Source organism: Ruditapes philippinarum, unplaced genomic scaffold (genome assembly GCF_026571515.1).
Source record: "Ruditapes philippinarum isolate M1 unplaced genomic scaffold, ASM2657151v2 ctg3182_1_1_1_1, whole genome shotgun sequence".
In the NCBI taxonomy this organism is placed as follows: domain Eukaryota; kingdom Metazoa; phylum Mollusca; class Bivalvia; order Venerida; family Veneridae; genus Ruditapes; species Ruditapes philippinarum.
The window spans coordinates 65,175-90,140 of NW_026864029.1; the positions used below are offsets into that span (position 1 = coordinate 65,175).

General features: G+C 32.4%; 1 protein-coding gene across 2 annotated transcripts; it reads left to right on the forward strand.

The window, feature by feature from the left end:
* The first annotated feature begins 1,579 nt into the window (after window positions 1-1,579).
* Window positions 1,580-24,422, forward strand: LOC132724194 (high affinity cationic amino acid transporter 1-like). Of its 2 annotated transcripts, XM_060709013.1 has the most exons (15): window positions 1,580-1,616; window positions 4,086-4,213; window positions 4,824-4,943; window positions 5,679-5,807; window positions 6,503-6,658; window positions 7,990-8,129; window positions 9,402-9,528; window positions 10,509-10,731; window positions 12,327-12,466; window positions 14,789-14,948; window positions 16,598-16,776; window positions 18,849-19,015; window positions 19,735-19,843; window positions 21,597-21,786; window positions 22,905-23,045. In XM_060709013.1, the coding sequence occupies exons 2-14, from the start codon at window positions 4,108-4,110 to the stop codon at window positions 21,773-21,775; spliced, it is 1,935 nt and encodes a 644-aa protein (XP_060564996.1). In that variant the 5' UTR covers window positions 1,580-1,616; window positions 4,086-4,107; the 3' UTR covers window positions 21,776-21,786; window positions 22,905-23,045. The 2 variants fall into 2 exon arrangements, with proteins under 2 accessions (XP_060564996.1, XP_060564997.1); XM_060709014.1 differs by lacking the exons at window positions 1,580-1,616; window positions 21,597-21,786 and having other exon boundaries at window positions 4,017-4,213; window positions 22,905-24,422.
* Window positions 24,423-24,966: the final 544 nt, after the last annotated feature.

Here is a 24,966-nt window from a genome sequence, read left to right on the forward strand (position 1 = left end):
ACTAAATACAAAGCGGACATTCAATCTCTGACACAGAAGTTTACTACAAACCTAACAACAAGTAGTTCTCAAAACAGCTAAAAACTAGCGATTTAAAAGAAAGAAATATTTTATTTTGTTACAAGTATCCAACAAATTACAACGCATTTAAAGTTAAACAATAGCGTTGGCTTATAGAATTGTCAATAAATGCACAATCACAAATTACGCGGATGAATATGATTTTATCAATGAAAATACTATTTTTAGCCATGTTGATTACAAGCCGAGTAGTGGAATATATAGATTCTACATGCCGGACCGTTTGGGCGAGAGGATTTTTGCTAAAATATCTACTTCAATTATAAACAACAGGTTTAGCCTAAACAAAATACCTCGAAATTAATAAGGATTACAAACCCGAACTGCAATGGAAGTTCCAAATTTAGAATGATTTGATATTATTCAGACACACTGTGTATAACTTTTCCGTGGTACAAGGGTAACGCGCTCGCCTCGTGAGTGAGAGGTCTCGAGTTCGTATCCAAGTCGAGAAAACTTTTTTTTTTTTGTTAAATTCTTTTTTTTAAGTGTTTTTGTTAAGGAAGTAGCCATGATATACAAAGATAAAGTGTGGCTGTCGTAAAAAAAGGACATAAATGATTTTTTGATGCAACTCTAGTTATGCAGAATTACGGATGTATCAAACTCTGGTGCCTTACAAAAGGAATTATAATACATAAAAATAAACTTATACAGGAAAATGCATACAGATATACAGTACGATTGCAAAGATCAGAAAATACCACAGAACTTGCAGCAGTTTGATTCTTTATAAATATACATGCTTATAGTAAGCTCCAGGATTATTTACATCTGTGTTAAACAACAGTTAAAGTCGTTACAAGCCCTAATTTAGAATAATATGGTTTTCTTCAGGCCGTTCACATATTAATTCACCGTGGCTGAAGGGTTTTCGGGCTCGCTTAGGAAGCGAGAGGTCTGGAGTTCAAATCCCAGTAAAGGTTACTCATTTTTTTAAATTGTTAAAGTCAAATAAACATTGGATTGAATATCAGTGTTGCAATTAGTCTAATAGCCAATTTACTACAATTAAAACGCTGGAAAGCATTGGTGGCACTAAACATATAATCTCACAACCTGCACCTTTCTTACATTCTGAGACCCAAACAAATTCAGCGCCTTCTGTGCTTTGATTTCTTTCCTTTTTACACAGTCGTTAATTAAGACAGAGAAAAACTCAATATCGATGTAGCCAATTTTAGTATATAACGATAGTGGTGTTCAACCATTACGTAGTAAAGTACTCGATTAGAAATAACGTATTCTCATGATGATAAACAAGCTCGCCAAATGTAAACTTCCGGGTTCTAAATTAACAACAAAATTCACATGACACGTTTACAAACACTGATAAAAATTAACCAGTTTCATACTTCGTGATATTTTCATGCTCAATAATGTCTAGACACATGACAGTATTAAAAAATCGTCCAATATTTGTTTGTCATTTGGTGCACTTGTGAGGTTGGGTTTTTTTTTGTCTTGGAAAATCTGTCTGTAGACTGTTTCTGGTTAAATAGATAAGAAGTCTAGTAGAAAAAAACAAAAAACAGGTTAGTTAGATCTACTACATTAAAAAAACATTTGCTAATAAACTAAAGTAAATAATAGTTACCTTTGAATGAAAATATTAGTGTGTCACACCTGAAGATGTTATTTAATCCTCCAACTTTCAAGTGATGGAATGAACTGAGTGTATAATGATGTGTGGCACTAGTGGATTCAAACCCTGTCGGACAAGTCGCTGGTTCCTTAAGCAAGAAACTTTACACTCATTTCTCAGTACTGATTGGTTCCTAGCCTAGTCCTAATAATATAAGACGTTTCTGTTAGTACTATGTACACTGCAACAACGGAGTGTACATAATACTAACAGAAACATCTTATGTTATAGGACTAGTTCCTAGCCCAACAAATTGTGCGATTTTTGGCTTTATTACATTGACCACAGGAGCTTGAAATTCTATCAATAATTGCTCTAGAGTCTGATTAATAAAAGCTCCTGTGCATAGATAATTGTCGCCCTTTGCCAACGTCAGCAGCATGCATGAAATAAAATTGTTAAAAAATCTGGAACCAATCTGTTAATCACTATAGTCACAGGGGATAGGTAATGGTAGAATGTTTCTTTTTATTTTTAAATTACTTCTTTTAATGTACTGTTCAATACATTTTTTGTGGCGATTGTGCTTGGACTTACAATTAAGTAAACTACAGTGTCACCTCATTTTTATTTTATTTTTGATCATTTTTGTATCCCAGAGATCATGTAGCATGTACTACGTCATGTACTTACTGCCAATTTAACTTGGTGATAAAAAGTTACTGGTGTAATAAACATTATATTTTCTTTTTAAACTGTTGAGTCATAAAACTCTGACTGGAGTTTTTGTGTCGCCTTGAAAAGGTGACATATAGGGGTTACTTTTGTCGGCGGCGGCGGCGTCTGTGTCGGCGTCGTTGTCGTTGTCGGCGTCGGCGTCGGCGTCCGCTAAAGCTTGTCCGGAGCATAACTCAGACACTATAAGTCTGATTGACTTCAAACTTGGTATGCATGCTTCTTTCAATAACCCGAAGTGCAGTGCACAATGACCAGTACTCTGCAGTTCTTATTTTTTGAGTTATAGCCCTTTGTTAATTTTCATACTTTAATTTCGTCCGGGCCATTTCTCTTCAACTAAAAAAGCTATGGACTTGAAACTTCATAGGATGATAGATCTCATTAAGAAGAAATGCAGTGCACAAGAACCAGTACTCTGCACTTCCTAATTTTTGAGTTATTGCCCTTTGTTAATTTTCATACTTTATTTTTGTCCGGGCCATTTCTCCTAATGTATAAAAGCCATGGACTTGAAACTTCATAGGATGATAGGTCTCATTAAGAAGAAGTGCAGTGCACAAGAACTGGTACTCTGCATTTCTTATTTTTTGAGTTATTGCCCTTTGTTTATTTTCATACTTAATTTTTGTCCAGGCCATTTCTCTGAAAGTATAAAAGTTATGGACTTGAAACTTCATAGGATGATAGATCTCATTAAAAAGAAGTGCAGTGCATAAGAACTGATACTCAGCATTTCTTATTTTTGAGTTATTGCCCTTTGTTGCTTTTCTTACTTTATTTTTGTCCTGGTCATTTTTCCTCAAGTATGAAAGCTATGGACTTGAAACATCATAGAATGATAGATCTTATTGATAAGAAGTGCAGTGTACAGAAACTGCTGCTCTGCACTTATTATTTTTTAGTTATTGCCCTTTGTTATTTTTCATATTTCATTTTTGTCCTGGCCATTTCCCCTAAACTACATTGTTCACAAGGCGACACATCCGACTCGCGGAGTTCTAGTTTAATTCAGGATTACATTGTGTTAATTTATTATGGCAGGAGCGGGTGGTTGGAAGTTTTTGAATGGGGGTATAATAGTATTCTATATCTTCCCAGTTATATACTGATGTATATCAAAATGCAATTTACTGTAATTCTAATGAACTATGATGGCATTATTATGTGACATTGGCAAATTGGTATCTACTGAACTTGAAGGGAATAGGTTAATTGAAACTTCTTATGCTTATTTGGGAGCATATAGGAGGTCACAATCTAAGATTCATAACTGTTATTTGGGTTTTTTACAGAATTATGTCCCACTTTGAACTAAGACAATTCTACATTATCAAGGCTATGATATCAAGCACTTAGAATAGTCAAACGCACTTTCATACTGACAGCTCTTGTTGATTTTGCTTTCACATGCAAGCATGATGGAATTTAACATTTATGTTTTGACAATGAAACTAGTCAAACCTCCTAGGCCATCATTGCAGTAAGTTGTTTTTACATGGCACCCTGAGTCATGCATATAAAAATCATATAACCAAGGCTGAATTTTCTTAGCTCTGTTGATGTATACACAGTATGCAGTACTTATGCTGGATTAATCAATGTTTTATAATAAACAGTTCCTGATTATTTCCAGTGATTGATGAAAACATTTTGCTGAATCAATAAGACTTTTATTATATAGGTTAAGTGTATGAGAAATCATCATGAGGATACTTCAGAAGTTAACAAGGAAGAAGTTTATAGCAGCGGATTCTGTACATCAAACAAAGCTCGCTAGATGTCTTAACACTCTAGATCTTACTGCTCTAGGTAAATATTACCTCTAAACTTACAGTATAACATCTGTATATCTATCATAAATTCTGGTAAAATTTGTCATGTACTTTATCAAAAATGTAGGCAAATGGTTACATGTAAGATTAATTTTCTTTATGAATTTTTGTAGTTAAGAATTTATGTACTTTTTGGGAACTTAGGTATTTTAGTATCTTTGGAAAAAATGTGTTTTGGATAATGTTCTGAGAAAATAGGTGTTTTTTATCTAGAGGGAACAAGTTTGATTGACAGATTCAGTGAAAAACACTGTTTAACAATCATTACATCACATATAAATAACATTAGAGGTATCTTAAAATGATGAGATGATTTTATGTCAGATATGTCATACCTTTCAACTGCAGAATTTGGCTGCTTTGAAACTGGAACAGTCCATTCAAAAGTTAATTGGATTTCAATATCAAAATACAAAAAAAAGCTACTAACATGTCTGTTCAGACTGCTTGGATTTGCAGACTGCGAGCTGGCCCACTATCAACCGCAAAGGCTTCATGCTTTCAGTTCCAGCAGGTTAATTGTTAAGCTGTCATATTATATAATTATGTAACAAGATGTATGTTTTTATGTCTTGTTTTCACTTCAGGTATAGGAAGCACATTAGGAGCTGGTATCTATGTTGTAGCTGGACAGGTTGCCAAGCAAACATCCGGTCCTTCTGTGTTTGTCTCCTTTCTGATTGCCGCATTAGCTTCAATACTTGCCGGTAAGTTGTACATTGATGTAATTGACATATTTATTAATTATAAATATCAATTTTATATTGCTATAATGAAAGAAATTCTTGAAATATTAAGTAATGATAATTATAACCCATATCGTGCTGAATATCAGGCCTAAAATAAAATTTAATTTATTTCCCTTTCCCTACCTACCCAACAAATTTGCCCCCCTACCCAAAAGATTTTTTCAAGTTCTAAGGGGTTGAAAGTATTTTTTTTCTTTTAGAGTACAATAGGTACAATTCAGTCTGATATTTTAGACAGCTAGCATAGTTAATTAATTGTTGCATATGTCAGTTGTGAATATGGTAATGCATGTACATATACTATTGCACTTAATAAATTAATTTTAATAGTCCATTATACATATATGCAGATTATTTATTATTATGCACATATAAAAAAAATAATTTTCCTATCTAACCAACCCTAATTTTAATAGGTCAGGAAGGGGAAACAATCATATTTCTATTTTTGGCCTCAGTATAAGCTTGAAAGGTGTAAAGCACATCTACACTGGACCTTGGTGTTTGGAGTCTCAGGAAAAAAGTTAGCTATTTTAGTTACAGCAGATTGACTCCTTGACGTGTAGTCACACTGTTTTTACCACTTAACCACTGTGCATACTCTTGATTGAGTAATTTTGACAAGCTTTGTCAAATGATTATACATTTTCCTAAAGTATATAATTATGTATTCATTAACTTTAATTTATGCAGGACTGTGTTATGCTGAATTCGGTGCACGTGTACCAAAGACTGGATCAGCATATGTGTACAGCTATGTTACTATAGGAGAACTTATGGCATTTGTGATTGGTTGGAACCTGATACTTGAATATGTTATTGGTAGGTTAAAGTAAAAGTTTATGTTGAAATTAAAATCAACACTGATTTATACATTTTTCTCCATTATACTACACTAAATATTTTAAATGGACTTGTCCGTTCTTTCAGTCTAGAAAAACTATTCCTCATTTTTAGAAAAATTTCAAGTATGTACTGACTGAATAGGGAACAGTGCAAACATTGATTGATCTAGTCTGCCCTAGTTGTATGTTGTATAATATGTTGCTGGCAGCATGTTAAGGGTTAATTAACTGCACATAATTCTTGTTATATGATGATTTTGGTTGGTTCTAAGTCACAATTGACATTGTTTAGCTCATAATGGCTTCTTTCCACCTTAACTGACCTTTCACTATAGATAGCTTTTTCACATGAAGCAATTAAAAGCCCCTTGTAGGGTTTTAATCCAGGCAAGTGAAGACCAGTTGATAAAAAGTCACCTGTCTTATCAATGAGACACAATATACACTGGTATATTTTATAGGGACATAGTGAGAACCCATTACTTTCACTGTTTTTTCTAGGCTTAACATTTTGGTTCTTCAAAGAGAAAGTCCATAGTTAAAGCAGTGCTAAATTATTACTATAACTATAATGGGTATGAATAAGAATTATAATGTTTATCTAAAGGTTATAACCTTTACAATTCTAATTACTAAATTAATATATGATATTTATATTCTGTTTATTTCTAGGAACAGCAAGTGTAGCTCGAGCATGGAGTTCCTATTTCGACTCCCTGGTCAATAACACCATACAGACGTATTTCCGTGACAACGTTCCTATGGACATATCTGGCCTTTCACCATATCCTGATTTCTTTGCCTTTGGAATAACTCTTTTTTTATCAAGTAAGTGTTAATATGCCATTTACAGGGTCAAAATTGGGCCCTTTTCCCTCCATTGAAGTACCCTTTCTCCTCAATAAATGTGTGTTTTTGCCATTTATTGGGGATAAAATTTTGCTAGTTGCCCTCTATTGATGTTCAGGTTGGCCTGGCTATATACTGGTGATAAAAGGTAATCACTTTTTGTTCCAGAAGATTAAGGTTTAAAGCTGCACGCCAGCAGATGAGCAAAAATATTTTGATAGAATCAAACCTGAGAAAAATGTACTAAGATTTTAGGAAAGGTATAAAGATTCAAAATTCTAGTAATAATTTTCATGTTATATGTGATTAATGACAGATTTTTTCAGTATTTATAACTATATTTTTATTGGGTTACTAACACAGCAAGGGCTATTTTTGCATATTTTGACCTCTGTAGTAATTTACATAGGTTGTAAGTGTGATAAAGTGTAAATTGCATTCTTTGGGTAATTTTACAATATTATACTGTTAAATACATTTTCAAATTTTCATGAAAATTAGCATGAATCTGGAGGCGTGCTGCTTTAAAAGCTCTTGAAACTTTTAGTATCACTTTTATTTGATTATGATTGAACAGGTATGATTATAGCTCTCTAAAGTCTTTATTGACAATGTAAAATAAAGATGTATGTACATTTACAAGGTTACATTACATGAAATACTAGTAGACAGTATGCTGGATCTTATATGTTGATCAAATAGTGAAGAAAGTACGAGAATTTTAATACCACGGTACAAATTGGCTGATACTACATTTTAACATACCAGGTTATTTTAATGTAACCCCACAAAAAATAGCATAAAAAATGGTCTTTGTTGTAAAGAAATAATTTGAAAAAAGTAACCAGGTGCTTAATGTTTGTGCAATATGAAAATGATTATTAGAATAAATTTTAAATAGGAGTGTTTTTCACATAACCTTTGGTTTAAACGCTAGACTGTGTAACAAGTTCTTGCAACTTATATGAATTACTTTCGAGTCTGCTTATTGCTTTAAGCAATACTGGCGTCATATGAAGAAACATGTTAGTGACCTAACTAGGTCTAGTATCCATGATCCCTGGGTTGAGAGGCAAGCACCTTAACCATTAGGCCATCACTCAACATGACCTTTATTTAAAGGTGGTCATTGATTCATTGCTGACTGTGTTCACATGTCTTACTTAAACATTTGTGAAGAATCGTTTGTGATGAAACGTTTGTGATGAAACACAGATAAATTGCAAATTAGAAACTTAAGGTTTTTGATTTTAAATTGAGGCTTTGATAAATTTACAGATATATTTTCTGATTTTTTTTTCCATCATTAGTGATTTTAGCAGTGGGGGTAAAGGAGTCGTCTAGATTCAACAATCTTTTTACAGCAGTAAATCTCTTGGTGGTTACATATATAGTTGTTTGTGGGGCATTTAAGGCAGATGTTGACAACTGGCACATCAACCCTGATGAGGTAATTCAGTGAAATGTTTTCCTGTACATTTTAAATTTGAAAATTTTAGATCAGTTACAATAAGATATTTACGGAAATTTATCAAACCAATTGATATAGCCGTAAACATTGTACTGAAAATGTTTAGATTATGAAGGAAAATCTTCACAACTATGTCTCAATCAAACCTACATGTAGTATGCAATACATCCATTGACAGTCTCTATATGAACTACATAAATAACGGAGGTATATCGAGTGAAAAAATACAAGTTGTTTCCCTTACCTTGGAGTAAAATCAATATCTTTAATGCTAAAACAATGCAAAATTAGCCTTTTTCAAGCCGCTAGTTTTGGGCAATTTAATGTCCGATTTTAAAATTTACTACACCAATAAAAAGCTTGTGATCTTAGCTTCATCTCAGTATATATTTCAACACATTGTTTGACACTGAAGGTATTTAAATTTATGGTGAAACCTACCACAAGTCAGACCATTTTACATACGTTTTATGCAGTGAGTTTCGCAATCTGTTATCTTTACTTGCAATTCTACTCATAAAAATAGCCTGTCGTCTGCTAGTTTAGAAAAAACTGTCAATTTGTGTATTTCCACCATTTTTTTTTTTCTCCGTATTTCTCAGATTTTTATACTCATCAATATAGTGCATTTGGCAACTTAAATCATGGCCCCATATTTTATCTCAGTGCTGTGATATGGTTTTGTCCTTCTGAATTTCAGTACCCTTAAAGCTGCATGCCTCCAGATAAACAAAAAAGTTTCAAGAAAATCAAACTTGAGAAATATGTACAAAGATTTTAAGAAAAATAAAAAGATATAAGAGTCATGTAATATTTTACATGAGTGACTGATTTTGCAGTATTTTTTATCACCATATATCTACTGAGTGACTAATGCAGTAAGGGCAATTTTGTATATTTTGACACCATTTTGATAATTTTTGTGAATTGTAAGTGCCATTTGTAATGCGTTAATTACTTTCTTTGCTCGCTTTTTTTACTTTTATATATATTTTAAAAACTTTCATGAAAATTAGCATGAATGATGGTAGGCTTAAATACGTATAATAATATTGTTTTGTATAAAGAAATATTAAATAAACCATTACATGTTTAATTTACAATGATATACCACCATCCCATGTATAGTCATGTGTTCCCTATGTAACTTGAGTAAATAAAAGCTATGTTCTTTTCATGTTCAGTTCTGCCTAAGATATGAGATTTCTTTATGCTTATTATGAAATGATGGGTGTTTTAAAATTTGCACAGGTTGTAGGGTTAAATTCTACAGATATAGGAGATGGTGGTTTTCTACCATTTGGCTTTTCTGGGATGTTGTCAGGAGCAGCCACATGTTTTTATGCCTTTGTTGGATTTGATGCCATAGCTACAACAGGTAGAATTTGTACTTTTTCTTAAGTTTTAGTACCTTTTAATTTGCAATTGAAACTGTTGAAAGCAATTATCAGTATCTGAAGAATCTTTGTAATAATAATAGTATGCATTTACAACTGACAGCTTGCAAAAATTGAATAATCATGTATAATTGATGAGTGAGTTTATAAAGGCATACTTGATAATAATGTAACAATTTCAATTTTACAATGATGTGATATATTTAATTATGAAATGTCAATAGCTGTATGAAATAACTTTTATTGGATCATATATTTTTGTACAAAACTGTACAATAATATGTCAATAAACACTAAAAAAAACATTCTGCATGGGCCATCATTATGATTTTCATTAAAATACCAGAACTGGGTAGACCTGAAAATACATGACAGTGTATCATTGATAGTTCATATTTCATTTAAAAAATAAATGTTTAAAGATATTTATTCTGCAGAAGATACTTCTTGATAAGCATAAACATTGTATTATATTAATGAATTAGAAATACCAATTAATGTTAATTGAGTGACGGCATGGCCAAGTGGTAAATGGGTTGGACTAGTAATCTAATGATCGCTAGCCGAATGGGTTCAAACCTCGTTTTGGGCAAGTCGTTGTTTTCTTGAGCAAGAAAGTTTACACTTATTGCTCATTACTGGTTGGTTCCAGGAACGGATTCGAAAGTGTGTCTATAAGCTTATAGCTTAATTCCTACACAATCAAACTAAAATATATTCTAATGAATAAAGTAGGTGAGGAACACACGTACAACACCAGGTCATGTTTAAAAAGTTTTTATTGGCGAAGGAATTCAATTCCTGTCTGCTGTGCGGCCAAATCATAAATATGTCATCTATGTATCTCCACCATACTAACGGTTTTAATACTTGTGTTCGTAGAAATCTCGACTCAGGATGTGCCATAAAATATATTCTGTATAAACCAATTGTGTATCTTGTTTGTTTTATATTTGTTTAGGGGAGGAGGTGAAGAATCCACAGAAAGCTATACCAATAAGTATTGTTGTGTCTTTATTTGCCTGCTTCTTCGCTTACTCTGGTATATCTATTGTTATAACACTGATGTGCCCATATTATCTACTGGACGGGAACGCTCCTCTGCCAGCAGTGTTTGACAGAGTTGGTTGGCATGTTGCCAGATATATCATTGCTGTGGGTGCAGTTTGTGGACTGTCAACAAGGTTTGTTGCTTAAAAATGGTAACACTATTAAAGGCACATTATGCTTTAGAAATGAATTGATTTTTTTTCTTTTGAAAGGGTCAACATGAGTTTTGAAATGTATAAATAATGGTTTTAGAGCACGTTAGAGGCTTATCAACTAAAGAAAGTAGTCCAGAATGTGAAATGATTAGTCATGAGCAAAGCAAAATGTACAAAATACTAAATCGCTAAATTGCACTAATTGTTAAAAAATAAGTGAAACACGCAAAAAATAGTTCAGGTAATTGGCCAATGAGGATCTTTTTATGAAATTATTTGAAAGACCAAATTTAGAAAAGCTTTCCAAAAATAGAAATGAATGCATTTCAGGGGCATAATGGGTCTTTAAACATCTGTATGTCAGAATTGGGACATAATATGCTCAGAATAAGACAGACAACTGTCAACCAGATAAGCGGTGATAAGTTTGTGGCCAATTGACAGCCAAAAGTTTTTATTATAAAGAATAACTATTAATATATTTTATAACATCATGTAAAAACACTACAAGACCATCAACATTTTATGTTATTTGACGTAGATTTCTATTATTTCTACTGTTTACTATAGTTACACATAAAGAATTCAGGATGATCAACAATATAGAATGGAGGCATATGCTCCTGTTTTGATGAAAAGATAATTCAGCGCTAAACTTCAGTTAAATGTCCCATTTATTTTCTCCTAGGTGATATAAATTGATGAAGAATGTTGAACAACTTTAACTTAATTGTCGTCCTACTTTTTTACGCGGAATCAGTTTATTCAAAGTTATTTAAGATTATTACTTTTTATACAAGGATATATTACCTGTTAAAGATCTTTATTATAAATTAATAATACAAGGATATTATAGGATAGCCATTTTTGACAGTTTGATAGAGCTTTGTACCTTCTAGTGCAATAAGGATTTGATATGCAATTTTTGGACTCTGAATATGAAAACCAGGCTAGTGAAGTGATGCAAACTTTTGACTTGGTAAATGATATCAATATATTATTAAGTTATTATTTTTCAATTAATTACTGTGTTAATAACAATGTGATAGATATATCTGTGATAAATTGTCTTAATTTGTTTTGTAATATAACATACACACATATATATATATACACAAATAAATAAATCAATCAATCAATCAATCAAAACAAAATTGATTAGATTGAATCCTATATTTATTTAAATTGGTTGATAACATGGGTAAATGCTTGAAGTTTTAGGGGCGTCAGTGGCCGAGTGGTTCAGGTAGTTGACTTCAAACTACTTGCTCCTCACCGATGTGGGTTCCAATCCGGACAGGGACTTTGGATTCTTTCATGTGAGGAAGTTATCGAGTTAGCTTATGTAATGTTGGTGGTTCTACTCAGGCCTGAAATAATGCACAGAGGCTTATAATGCTTCCTCCATAGTTGCCAAATGACCTATACTGTGTCGGTTTGATGTCAAACCCAAAACAAACAAACAAATGCTTGAAGTTCCTTAGATACACCATATAAGGTGTGAAATAATATTCTGTACGAAGTTTTAAGTGAGTTAACAATGCATGAAATAACATTCTTCTTTTTATCTTCAGTCTCTTAGGTGCAATGTTTCCACTACCCCGTGTGATATATGCTATAGCCAGTGACGGTCTTATTTTCAAGTTCCTGGCTACTGTCAGCGAAAGGTTTAAGACACCCCTGATTGCTACCATACTATCTGGTGTCCTTGCTGGTAATGTTGTTTTACTTATAAAATCAATGAACAAATAAAGTCAGTTCAATGTAGCACGTTTATATACCATTTTTACACATGCTTTTCACATAGCATGTATTATCTCCCCTGGCAGCTGTTTTCAGGGTCATTCTCAATTTAATATATGCTTAAGATAAGCTTAAAATCTAAAATTCTAAGCTTATAAATTAGTGATGGAAATCGGTTGAAATTTGTCCCAATCGATCATCGGTTCAGTCAGATGGGACATAATCGATAACTTTTCGAATTAAGTCGCGCTAAAAAGAAATTTGGAAGTAAGATTTCTTCACAAGGCACTTGATTATATTCAGTAACATGAACTTCATTTAGCACTTTTTAACACAGTTTTAACCTTATATAGTCATAATTTTACGAAATAGATTTTATTTTGCAATGGATGTCAAATAATAACACTCAAATCACATTATATTACTATTGTTTACATCACTTATTGAGCCTGTTCAACTCCAAATTGTCTCTGAGATGATTTTTTGCGATCGGCGAGGTGTTCCTAAAAGAAAATTACCGTCAGAATTAATTACCTTTGATTTTTAAACATTTTCGACGACGTCGCGGAACAAATTTTTGTGAATCGATTATTGTCGCTTTACATAACAGTAACTGATTATCGGCGACTTGCGACAATCGGAACATCACTATTATAAATAACTTTAAGATATTGATGATTGAATAATACTTTCCTGCACATAAGAAAAAAAATTGATAATTCATTTGGATCAACTGTTCATTGATTTGTCATATAATAACATATTATATTCATATATTTACCCAAAGAATAGGGGCCATACATTGTCAAGGGAGGTAAATATTGCGAAAATTAGGAATTGTCTGAAATTTGAGTTTGAAAAAGAAAAACAACACAAATGGCTGTCAATTAGTCATTTAAGTTAAAAGTATAATACAAAATGACAAAATTGAAAATGTTGCTGGCTCAGTTTGCTTGAGCCTGTTCATGAGAGGTACTAGAATGTGCAAGTTAACTTCCCTGGCACCTGTTTAAGAAATACCTTAACGTACATGGAATAACATGAAAGTTTGCTCATAAACTATTTGTTTTTTAAGATTAGGCTCTTCGGCTTGATGGATAAGGTTGTGTCTTGCTAGCTCTTACTTATCCCTGTGTTTGGTTTGATTCCTACTGTTAACAATGACCTCATTCATATGTGGATGTTAGTACATTGTATTAAGCAAGCATAAAGAAATGAAAGGTTCAAAGGTTCTACTAAGACATGTAAGAAGCCCTAATGCCTGAAATAATGTACACATATTTAGCTAGCACTGGATGTGGCTTGGTAGCATGGGGGCTGAAACAGAGCAGCCTGTAAATATTGATCTTTTCTCTCATAATCTTCTGATTGTAATGCATATAGTCTATTATAAAATCTACTGTCACTAACTACATTATAGAATTCCATTGAACCCAATGTTTAGACTATAATTATTCTCTTATCTATAGCTAGATTATAGAACACTCAATAACTGCATGTAGTACATGTATTTAAATATCAAGTGCATTTATTACATGAAACAAGGTAAGAGTATTTCAGTGCAGTAAATAGTTGTATGACAAAAATTCTGATGCACTCATTAGTTACAATACCCTCAATAGCTACCTGTATAGATTTAATATAACACCCAATAAAAATTGTATTTGCTAAACAGGTGACAATATTTATGTTATGCTATAGTAATAGGACAAATCTGTTACTTTAACATAGCCTTTGCTTTACTTTCATAGCCATTGCTATACATATAATAGCCTTTGCTTTACTTTCATAGCCATTGCTCTACTTATCATAGCCTTTGCTTTTAATTACTTTTATAGCATTTGCTTTACTTTTATAGCCATTGCTTTACTTTTATAGCCATTGCTTTACTTGTATAGCCATTGCTTAATTTATATAACCATTGCTTTACTTCTATAGCCATTGCTTTACTTTTATAGCCATTGCTTTACTTTTATAGCCATTGTTTTACTTTTTTAGCCATTATTTTACTTTTATAGCCATTGTTCTACTTTTATAGCCATTGCTTTACTTTTATAGCCATTGCTTTACTTTTATAACCTATAGCCATCGCTTTACTTTTATAGCCATTGTTTTACTTTTATAGCCATTGCTTTACTTTAATAGCTATTGTTTTACTTTTATAGCCATTACTTTACTTTTATAGCCATTGCTTTACTTTTATAGCCATTGTTTTACTTTTATAGCTATTGCTTTACTTTAATAGCCATCATTTTACTTTTATAGCCATTACTTTACTTTGATTTTATTGTAGGTGTGATGGCAATGTTGTTTGACCTGAAGGAATTAGTAGACATGATGTCTATAGGGACCTTGTTAGCTTACACCCTGGTGGCTGTGTCGGTACTTTTGTTACGATACAGGGTGCACAATATAGGAGAAATAGATGAATCGAAGGGAAGTTATACTCAAGTGTAAGGATGTTTCTTAGCTCCACTTTTTGAAGACCTTCCCGTCATTGTTGACATTGGTGTCCGCATTGGTTAATTTTTTTCTTTAGGTCCTTTTTCTTATAAACTATAAAAGCTGTTCACTATAAACTACTGTTTGGCGGAATAAATTTGCAGGGCCTAATTTTTGCGTCTTTTTTTTTAAAATGCACTTATTAGCGGTGTCTTAAATTCACAGGATACTTCATTCTGAAATTCTATATATTCAACAATTTTATGCCAAATCCATACAGTCTTCTATGACTGCTTCCAAAGAGATCGAAAACATTGACATTGACCTACTATTGTCTGTTATCAAGGTAAAACAGGCTCAGTGGCTCATAAATGCATTAGATAAACTGCCGAAGCAAACAGACCTTATAATAAAAAAGCATGTGCTTTGGCTGGAATAGAATAGAATGAACAGTATGATTGTTTGAATAAACTGTTTTTTTACCAAATTTAATGTGTACATCCAAAAAATATATGAAATGAAACATTTGTTTTGCAAAATAAACAATGATAGTTGATATTGGTAATTGTATTACAAAGTTATTTACAACATACTCTGTCTTGATATCTAACTATGCCTATTGCGTAAGTGGCAAATATTCACGGGTGTTTTGAATTCGTGGTTGATTGAGAACCGCGAATATAGTGAAAATAGCAAAAATAAAACACTTGTGAATATTACTTGCTTTGCAGTATGTGAACTTGTATATTGTCTTAAAAGGACACCATTTCAAAAGAGCAGATAATCCTAACATAATTTAATGTAAAGTTGTGTCTTTTTTTCTATTTTGATTTTATTTAACTATCCAGCACTGAGAAAATAGGAGCACGCTGTCTGCCAACAGGTCTTGTTCTAACTCTTTAAATGATATCATCTCATGCATCTTCTGATGTGCCAGAAGATTTTAAGTGTATTTGATCAAAATGTTTTTAAGATGGGTTGAGACCTGGGACATTATACAAGGGGACAAGCAACCAACTACTGAGGGGTCTTATGTTGGCACATTCAATTGACAGACGATCAAAGAATAAGCTTAGTGTTTAAATCCCATGTTTAAGAAAATTACATTAATGAGTTTTCAAAACATCTTGTTAAGAACTGTTTAAATCATGCATCAATCATGGATTGTATTTCTCTGATTTGCACAATTTTCTATGGACAGAAATCACCCTTTTACAACCATCAACAATACAAAATAGTGACATGCATTTACTTGATTGGAAGAAAGAGATACTGGGCCTAAATCTCTAGCTGTATCACAGTTGAGATGAATAACACTCACAGAAATGTACAGAATCAATGATCCAATAAACCATTCATATTGAAAATACATATTATTGGTTACTGGGAACGTTATTCAGTAATCACATGGATTTTTCAATGAATTCAGTACTGCCTGATTTATTGGTTAAGTTTGATATATAGGTCAGGATCTGTATCCTTTCACCATTTTACCTTTTGTAAATGAAGACAGTCTTCTTCCCTTTGTTCTACTCAAATAAAGTTAGGCATTGACAGAATTGCATGGCATGTCTGAACCAATAAAAGCTGGAAAGTCATTATACATGTGTCATTAATTTGCCTTCATTTAACCAAAGAAAAGTGCATTTTTCTTTTTCAGGCCTCAAAGTGACCTTGATCAGGATGATGGTCAGCTGGAAGGTTTAGATGATAGAAACAAGCTTTTACATAACAGTGATGATGATGAATTATCTGTGATATCAACTGCATTTAATTTTAGAAATATAGATCCCTCTAGTGTTACAGAAAGAACCTCAGCATATGCAGTAACAATATTTAGTAAGGAAGTTTAGAATCATTTCATTTTGCAAAAAGTGGGTTTAACTTTGATAGGCCCTAAAAAATTTCAACATATACATGTTACATGTACAGTGAAAGTTGAGAAAACCGGACGGTTCTCGGACCGAGGGTTTTGTCCGGTTTTCTCAGCGGTCCGGTATTCTCAATGTCCCCTTCAGCTGTTCAGGATCATATAAACCGAGCAATGACTTACAAAGGATGCTGAACGTATATTTGCATTTTCATGATTATGAGTAAGTATATTGCTAAATAACGAAATGATAAAAATACTATACAATATGTTTTTATTGTTTTTGTCTCAATTATTGCATATAAATAAATTTAAACGAACAACAGTTACCTCATAACGATGAAGTCCGATTACACCCGCATATGTTTACATTTGGATAATGGATAATAATGTAACAAACATACATGTAGTTTACCTAGTTTGTTCATAATAATGCCCCAATAGTAAATATTGCCTATAACATATTTGTCAGATAAAGATTTTTAAAGTAAGTCTTGGCAAAGTTTCACTGTCTTTAAATTAATTTAAATTGTCACTTATAGACAGTTCTCGTCAACTGATTTTAAACTATCAATGCCTCGTGCATTTTGGCAATTTATATAAAACGGTAACATCTATACCTTTAAAATAATTCAAACTGTGAAATGAGACATAATTAAACAAATCAGACAATCATTGTTCTGCTACCGCTCAGTAGCGTATTAGACACGTACACAAGTTATTCACACCTTCGTTGTCCGGTATTGTCAGGGTAATTGTCTATATAATTGACTTTGTAGTCCCCTATCAACCGTCCGATATTCGGTTTTTACAGATTCCGGTATTGTCAATGTTTAATACAATAGTTTAAAAAGGGAAAATTTGGGACTGAATTATTCGTCCGGTATTTAGAGAGTTCCGATTTTCTCAGCGTCCGGTTTTCTCAAATTTCACTGTATATGGTTATGTGTTTGTTCATCCTTCACTCAGTGTGTTAGCATTTTCAGTCTGTTATCTTTTTAACCTGTGGAAGGAAACCAAAACTATTGGGCAGAAATGTGAATCATAATGCAGTGGGTAAGTTTGACCTTTTCTCAGGTCAAGGTCACAATAATCATTTTGTATGATTTACAAAATTTGGTGTCCACACTGTATCTTTTGAACCAATAGTAAGAAATTAAAACCTTTTGGCAGAAATATTATTTGATAATGAAACAATGTGCAGAACACAAGTTTGGGCTTCCTGAGAACAAAATTGGCCTGCCCCGAGGATTATTTGAGTTATATAGACTTAGATAAGTTTCATTTTGTGTAACTTCAATGTCTAGAGCTTAGATATCTAGCAAATAGCTTTGCCAAATTGACCTTTACAAAACGATATGATTCATTCCCCTTGGTTCAATATTGTCCCTGTCCAACGGGTCACTTGATTTATTTAGACTAGTACAATGTATAGGAAAAATACATTTGAAACTTATTGCGTGAAACTAAAATTTCCAGAGCTTAGGATTGGCTATCACTAGCCATATCATCAGAGCAAGTTGTCATTCATTTTTGTGAAAACACCAGCTTATATTATAAGAATAATCAATAATAGTTTTGATTTATCTTTAACTTTCTCATTTCAGTACGTTTTCAGGTATTTCTGCATCAGTTGGTAGATTTTTAGTGTCAAAATCGACCATCAATTCTATATCCAACTTGACACTTGTCAACCTGGCCCACGAGCAGAAAATGATAAATAACCAATTAGGCTTTTGACTTAATAAACTAAGTTAGATCAAATCCATGCTGAAGTGGTAATCCGCCACTAGTCTAGTAATCCAGGAGGTAGCTCTTTTGATCTGTAACCCAGCACTAACAATACTATATTGGTTCTATTTACCATGTTAAAGAACAGAGCTTTCAAAGAAAGGCAACTAGGTGGTCTGACTGCCGAGATATGGTTAAAAATGGGTTGAAATTGGCATTAAATCCATGCAAACAGACAAGAGTTTGTTTTAATGCAGAACTAGCTTAAGTGTTTTCAGTGTATTTGTACTTATATATTTCTTTGTTTCAGGTTTTTTGGCTGTGGGTTTTTCAATATTTTTGAAGTTTGCAGAGGATGATATATCAGCTGGTAAAGCCTGGGCTATTGTTCTCACTGTGATAATTTCATTGGCTATGCTAATATTGTTGATATCGTTGTCATGCCAACCACAAAATAAAAGTGAAGTAGCATTTAAGGTATTTGAATATGAGTTTGTTTTGCAATAATTAGTTTATTTTAAAACATCAATTATTAGAAGAAATACTAACTTAAAATGGCTTGCTACAGTAACTTACCTTCATTGTAAGGTGGCTGTCTTAAAATGGCCTGTACTCTTTGATTTCCAGTCTTTCCATATTTGTGTTTTGAAATTTTCTCAAAAATTAAAGAATGTTCTTTTTTCTCCAGATTTAATGATGGACAAGTCCATTTAAGGATAAGCCTTAATTGTTTTCATTATATTAAGTGTTTATAAAGTGATTTGCCAAGCCACCATTATAAAATCAGGCCGGTCTGAACATCTGTACACCTGAATTCCAGGCTCTATACTGTTGGCTGAATAACTTAAAATTTTCATCTTGATTTACCTAAAACAGATAAGGAACAGTCCTAAAAATGAGAGTTGGACAAGTCCATTTAGAAAATTCAGAAGGGTTTAAGAAAGATTTTCTTCTTGATATGGGCCGCGCCATGACAAAACCAACATAATGGGTTTGTGATCAGCATGGATCCGTGCAGTCTGATCAGGATCCATGCTGTTCGCTTTCAGTTTCTCTATGTGTTAAAGGGTTTGTAAGCGAAAACCCATTATGTTGGTTTTGTCATGGCGCGGCTCATATATTACAAGTAATCTCAATGAAGTGATAAGGTTCTTTTGATGTATGTAAATTAATCTTTTTTGTTTTGTTTATTTCAGGTACCATGGTTGCCATTTTTACCTGGTATTAGTATATTTGTTAATATATTTCTCATGCTACGTCTACCGGAAGCGACATGGATCCGGTTTGCAGTATGGATGGCAATAGGTTAGTATATATGTTCCAGTAATCCCCAGTTTGTATTTATGTATCCATGTCTACATATATATAGCCTGATTAAGTGCCTTTAAAGGGATACTCATGCAAATTGATGACAAAAATGATCTTATGTACTCATATCACGCTAAAATGACATTTTTTAGTCCCTGCATGAATTTCTGCATAAATTCTATATATTTTGGGTTTGAAGCGTAAATATATTTTATATATGTTGGACAAAATTTAGATGCTGACAGAATCACCATGTAGTTTTAAAACAAGTCATGTGATTTCACCAGGCTGTGGAAGCTACAATAACAGGTGTGGATATTGTATGATTGAAACAAGTCTAAGTCATTCATTTGACATGTTCTTTAACGTTTCCTGGCAGAGTTCACTGTGACAACTATTGTGAAATCTAAACGCTCTAACATGACCCATGTGGGTCAAGTTAGGAAACCACCATTTTATTTTTTTTAAGCTGAAAAATATTGTTCCTACGACTGTCAAATGTATTCATTTTGATGACATTTACAGAATAATGAATGAAAAAATTCAAAACTAAAAAAATGAAAATTTTGCCTGTGTCTCCCTTTAATAGCATTGTTCTTTATATCAGTTACTTAACTTGTTTTACCTCTATATATTGCACAACTTGGTAAATCAGTCTTGCAAAACTGCTCAGAAATAGCGCAATTTTCTCCCTTTGATTACAAGATCCTTTTCTAATGGACATGCACAGATTGAACAAAGGCAAGGTTATATATTAATCTGTATGAGAAAATTATTGATACATTAATTTGTACTGAATACTACATTTGTGCAAATAGATAACTTTGAAGAGTACTTTATTCTTTATTTTTTAGATTTTACATGTACTTATATGATATGGAGCATACATTTGTATATACTCATCTTGTCTTCTAACAAAAGGTTTTCAATCCAGCTGAAGACTTGAATGTTTTTTCAGGCTATTCTCATAATATCTGCATTGTATTATTGCTTATTGATGTATTTTATGAGATTTTTTGTTTAATTTTTGTTTAATCATATTTTATTGCTATATACATGTATATACAATACAGATACAAATTTCATATGTATTCTAAACAGCAAAAGCAAACGGGTTGGGCCCAAGTTCTTACAACATTAGCGGTCGGCCCTCCCCGAGATTAACTCATATATGTTGCTTCAGACTAGATTTTCAGATGTATGTAATCAGAATTATGTAATCAGATTTTTTCTCATATGTATTGCTCAAAGCTGCATGCCTCCAGATGAGCTGAAATTTTTTTATGAATATTTAATTTGAGAAAAATGTGCTAAAATTTTAAGAAAAGTAAAATGTTTCAAGATTCAAGTGATTATTTACATGTTTTATGGGTGAAAGGGCTGATTTTGCAGTATTTATCACCATATTTTTACTGTGTTAGTTTCTTCTGAGCTACTAACACACACAGTAAGGGCTAATTTTGCTTATTTTGACCTCTTTTTGGTAATCTATGGGGACTGCAAGAGCTGTTTGCAATGTGCTTATGATTTCCTTTGTTCACTTAACAATATTTTACTTTTAAATACATTTTTAAAATTTTCATAAAAATTAGCATGAATCTTAAGGCATGCTGCTTTAAGGCTAGATTCTCAGATTATGTTATCAGATTTTCACATATATATTGCTTACAGTTCGATTCTCAGATGTATGTTATCAAATTTTCTCATATATTTTGCTGACGGTTAGATTTTCAGATGTATTATCTTTCAGGTTTTCTCATATATTTCTCGTATGGCTGTTGGCACAGTCCTGAACCAATATTCCATGACAACCTTTCCCTTTCCTCCCTCCAACTTCACCCTCATACTGAGATTGATGAACTATTTGATGATATTGAGACAGAAATTAATGTTTATGTTGATCATACCTCTGATGAAGACGACAGATAATCTTCGGCTTGGTATGTAAAACATGATGTTGTTGTGACAGTCCTTTGAGACTGTTAGTGTTATGAAATTCATCACTCTGTGGTTAGAATATGGTGAGCTATTGTACTCATGCACCCCTGTGTTGGTGTCGATTAGCGTCACACTATGATTAAGTTTTTATATGTAGGTTGGTTTTTTTAAATCAACTGAGAGGAGTTAGTTGAATATTCACACACACACTTGTTTGATTATCTAACATGATGGGCACAGGTCCTATAACTCTGATTTACCTTTTTACATAGTTATGCCCCTTTTCTTAATGTCAAACACTGAGAAAGGGAGAAAATTAATTGGAGTACATGGGCAGCTCTTCTATTGTTTGGTCTTTTTTTTGTTTGCCTTTAAAGCTAAAGAAATCATCACCTTAGTGCAATAACTGGTTATTCCTATTAAATTTAGAAGGACTTAACATGATATTGCACTAAGGTGACAAATGTTTATGATTTACTTAACATTGTTGTGTACAATAGAGGGATATATTTATAATATGCTTTCAGAATTTGTAATAACAGATTTGTATTTCCCTTCACAGTCACAAATCATGCCTTGCACAGATCCTTGAGCAAATATTGTAATCCGGTAACTTAACAGCTTAAGTATACCTTGCTTTGTTGCATTACAAAATGTCTTGTAGTGGACTAAATTTATTATCTTGCTTTCTAACTTTATGGTTGTTATTGTGAAAGCCACCAATCTGAATGTTTACCTTGCTGTCTTCGTGTGTTACTTATAGATTAAGAGCATGTTAGATATTTAATAACTCAAGAAATTATCTCTGAATGTACAGTTATGAGTCGTTCACATAGCAAAATGTAAACAAAGTAGGATTTTGACTTCCATACGAAATACTAATTCACTATAATTATACCAATTGCCAACATAGGAAAAGGAAACAAAGGTAGTTCATCTCTTTGGCAAATGAGTACTAAGTATTTCTTGGAAACTGTGACATTTAGATACAAAAATTAACGGTTTTTGTGAAATAAAAAAAAGCATTTATGAGGCATAATGGGCCTTTATGAGACATCACAATATCTGTTGCATTTTACCAACAAGGGAATAAAGAATATTCAACAATTTTCTTTTACAGGGTTAGCAATTTATTTTTTGTATGGATACAGTCACAGCAATCAGGGGCTTAGAAAATCGGTCACGGACACATTCCCTGATTACGAGGTGAAATATGAAAAGAAAAGAAGTGCAGGCCAAAAGATGAAACAAGACGCTGAAAAAATAACGCTAATAAATGAAAGTACAAATTTGCTTTGAAGTCGTAAGGAAAGTTATGCTGATGGCTGGACAAAAACACTTTGAGGACAGAGTGAAAGCAATGTTGTTTAATGAGCACACAAATTTGCTTTGAAATCCATTTGTTTACATTATACATGAAATTAAATTTATAGATAAAATCTATGAAATCTCTAAATGCTATTTTACAAAAAACTTTATGATATGCCGCTATCATCACTATGTCACGAATACAGTAAAGAGACATGATAGAAATAAAATGTTATTGTGATGCTATGTTTATTTTTGTGTAATTGAAATACTTGAAAGACTTTTCTATTTGGGACCAATTTAGGCAGGACTTGCTCAAAAGAAAAATTCAAGCTATTGATACAGTTGTGTCATCCTGCTACTGTTGCTGTCATGACCTTGACCTTGAAGGTCAAATTAATGAATTTTGCTTGATTTTTGCTATGATTGGTAATAACTTTGTTATTTATGTACGGATTTTCTGCATACTTTGACACAAAAACACTTAAGGCAAGGCCAAATTGATTCTGATCTTCTTAAGAACACTTATAATAAAACCGGTTTTTTGAATAACTCAAATATGACATTGACCTTTATTTGATCTTGACTGTCAAGATTTGTTTAAAATGTCACTACTTTGTTTTTTATTTACATATACACATGTATGATTCATATTTGGAAAAAAAGAGCAAATATTACAAAACGGACATGATGATTAATTCAAATGTGACATTGACCTTAATTGACATTGATTGTCAAGGTCAGATATGAAATTTGAATTTTATTTGTTAAATGAAATATGTTTTGTAGCAGCACTCTTAACTATAATATTTTTTCTCTGAAGTTTTTGACTTCAGAAAAAAGAAAATAGACGAGTGTGACCCCAGCTAGGCGGTGGTTCTTGTTATAATGTATTTATGGTACGCAAACTAGAATTGTTTAACTTCTTTTAGAATCATGTATATAAAGTGCCAATTTAATTTTGTTTTAATTGTGACAGAGAGTCATTGTAAATGTTTATCAGTTTAGATGCATGAGTTGTTGTACAAGTAAAAAGCGTTTTAATGTTCAATTTTTCAAGGTTGTGTATATTTGTTCAAATTTGTGTAAAAATTGTCATCAGCATTTTAAATTACTGGAGCATTGTTGCTCATTTTCATGCTTTAAGGGGTCAGTAATTGTGATGAATACAGCTTTATGAATAAGGTTTTTTTATGGTTATGTTTGTTTATAAGAATGCAACAGGCTTGCTTCGAGATTAATTTATTACACCATTATATGAATGCCATGGGCGTTTGTTATCGGTTATTGTTTATTTTTTGTTAAAAAGTCACCAAATAAATTAAATACAATGTATAAATTTTTTTTATTTTTATTTTGTTATTCTTTTTTAGTAGATGACTGGAGCACTAATTGGTCAGCTTTTTTATTTAGCTCACCAGAGCCGAAGGCCTTTTTCATGGTATTGTGTTTGTCTTATCCACAATTTCTTTAAACAATATCTCCTCTTAAACAACGTACATTTTTGACGATTTTGACCAAACGTCAAAGGAATTATTCTTCGATGGCCCTTTCCAGAAGTTATGTAACTTGTTCCAATCTAATGTATTTGGTTACTAGAACTAAAATAGACTTAAATTCTAAATGAAATCTTAAATAAGTTATAACAAAGCTCAACAAGGCAAAGGCGAGATTTACAGAACGCAGCCTACAACACAATCCAGCCATAACAGCAGGGTATCCAAAAGGCACCAAAAGTCTAGAATTTCAATAGATGTCACAGTGTCGGCCACTACAATGTATTTAATCATGTACCTAGGTCAAAATTTGCCCTCTTACTTTTTATACTATTTTTCTATAGGAGTTTTATTTTGTAAAACTACAATGTCTAGAGC

Coding starts and splice junctions, on each gene's coding strand:
- LOC132724194 (XM_060709013.1), top strand. CDS start 4,108: ATGAGGATACTTCAGAAGTTAACAAGGAAGAAGTTTATAGCAGCGGAT. Junction 5,808..6,502: donor GATACTTGAATATGTTATTG/GTAGGTTAAAGT, acceptor GTTTATTTCTAG/GAACAGCAAGTGTAGCTCGA. Junction 16,777..18,848: donor ATATGCAGTAACAATATTTA/GTAAGGAAGTTT, acceptor TCTTTGTTTCAG/GTTTTTTGGCTGTGGGTTTT.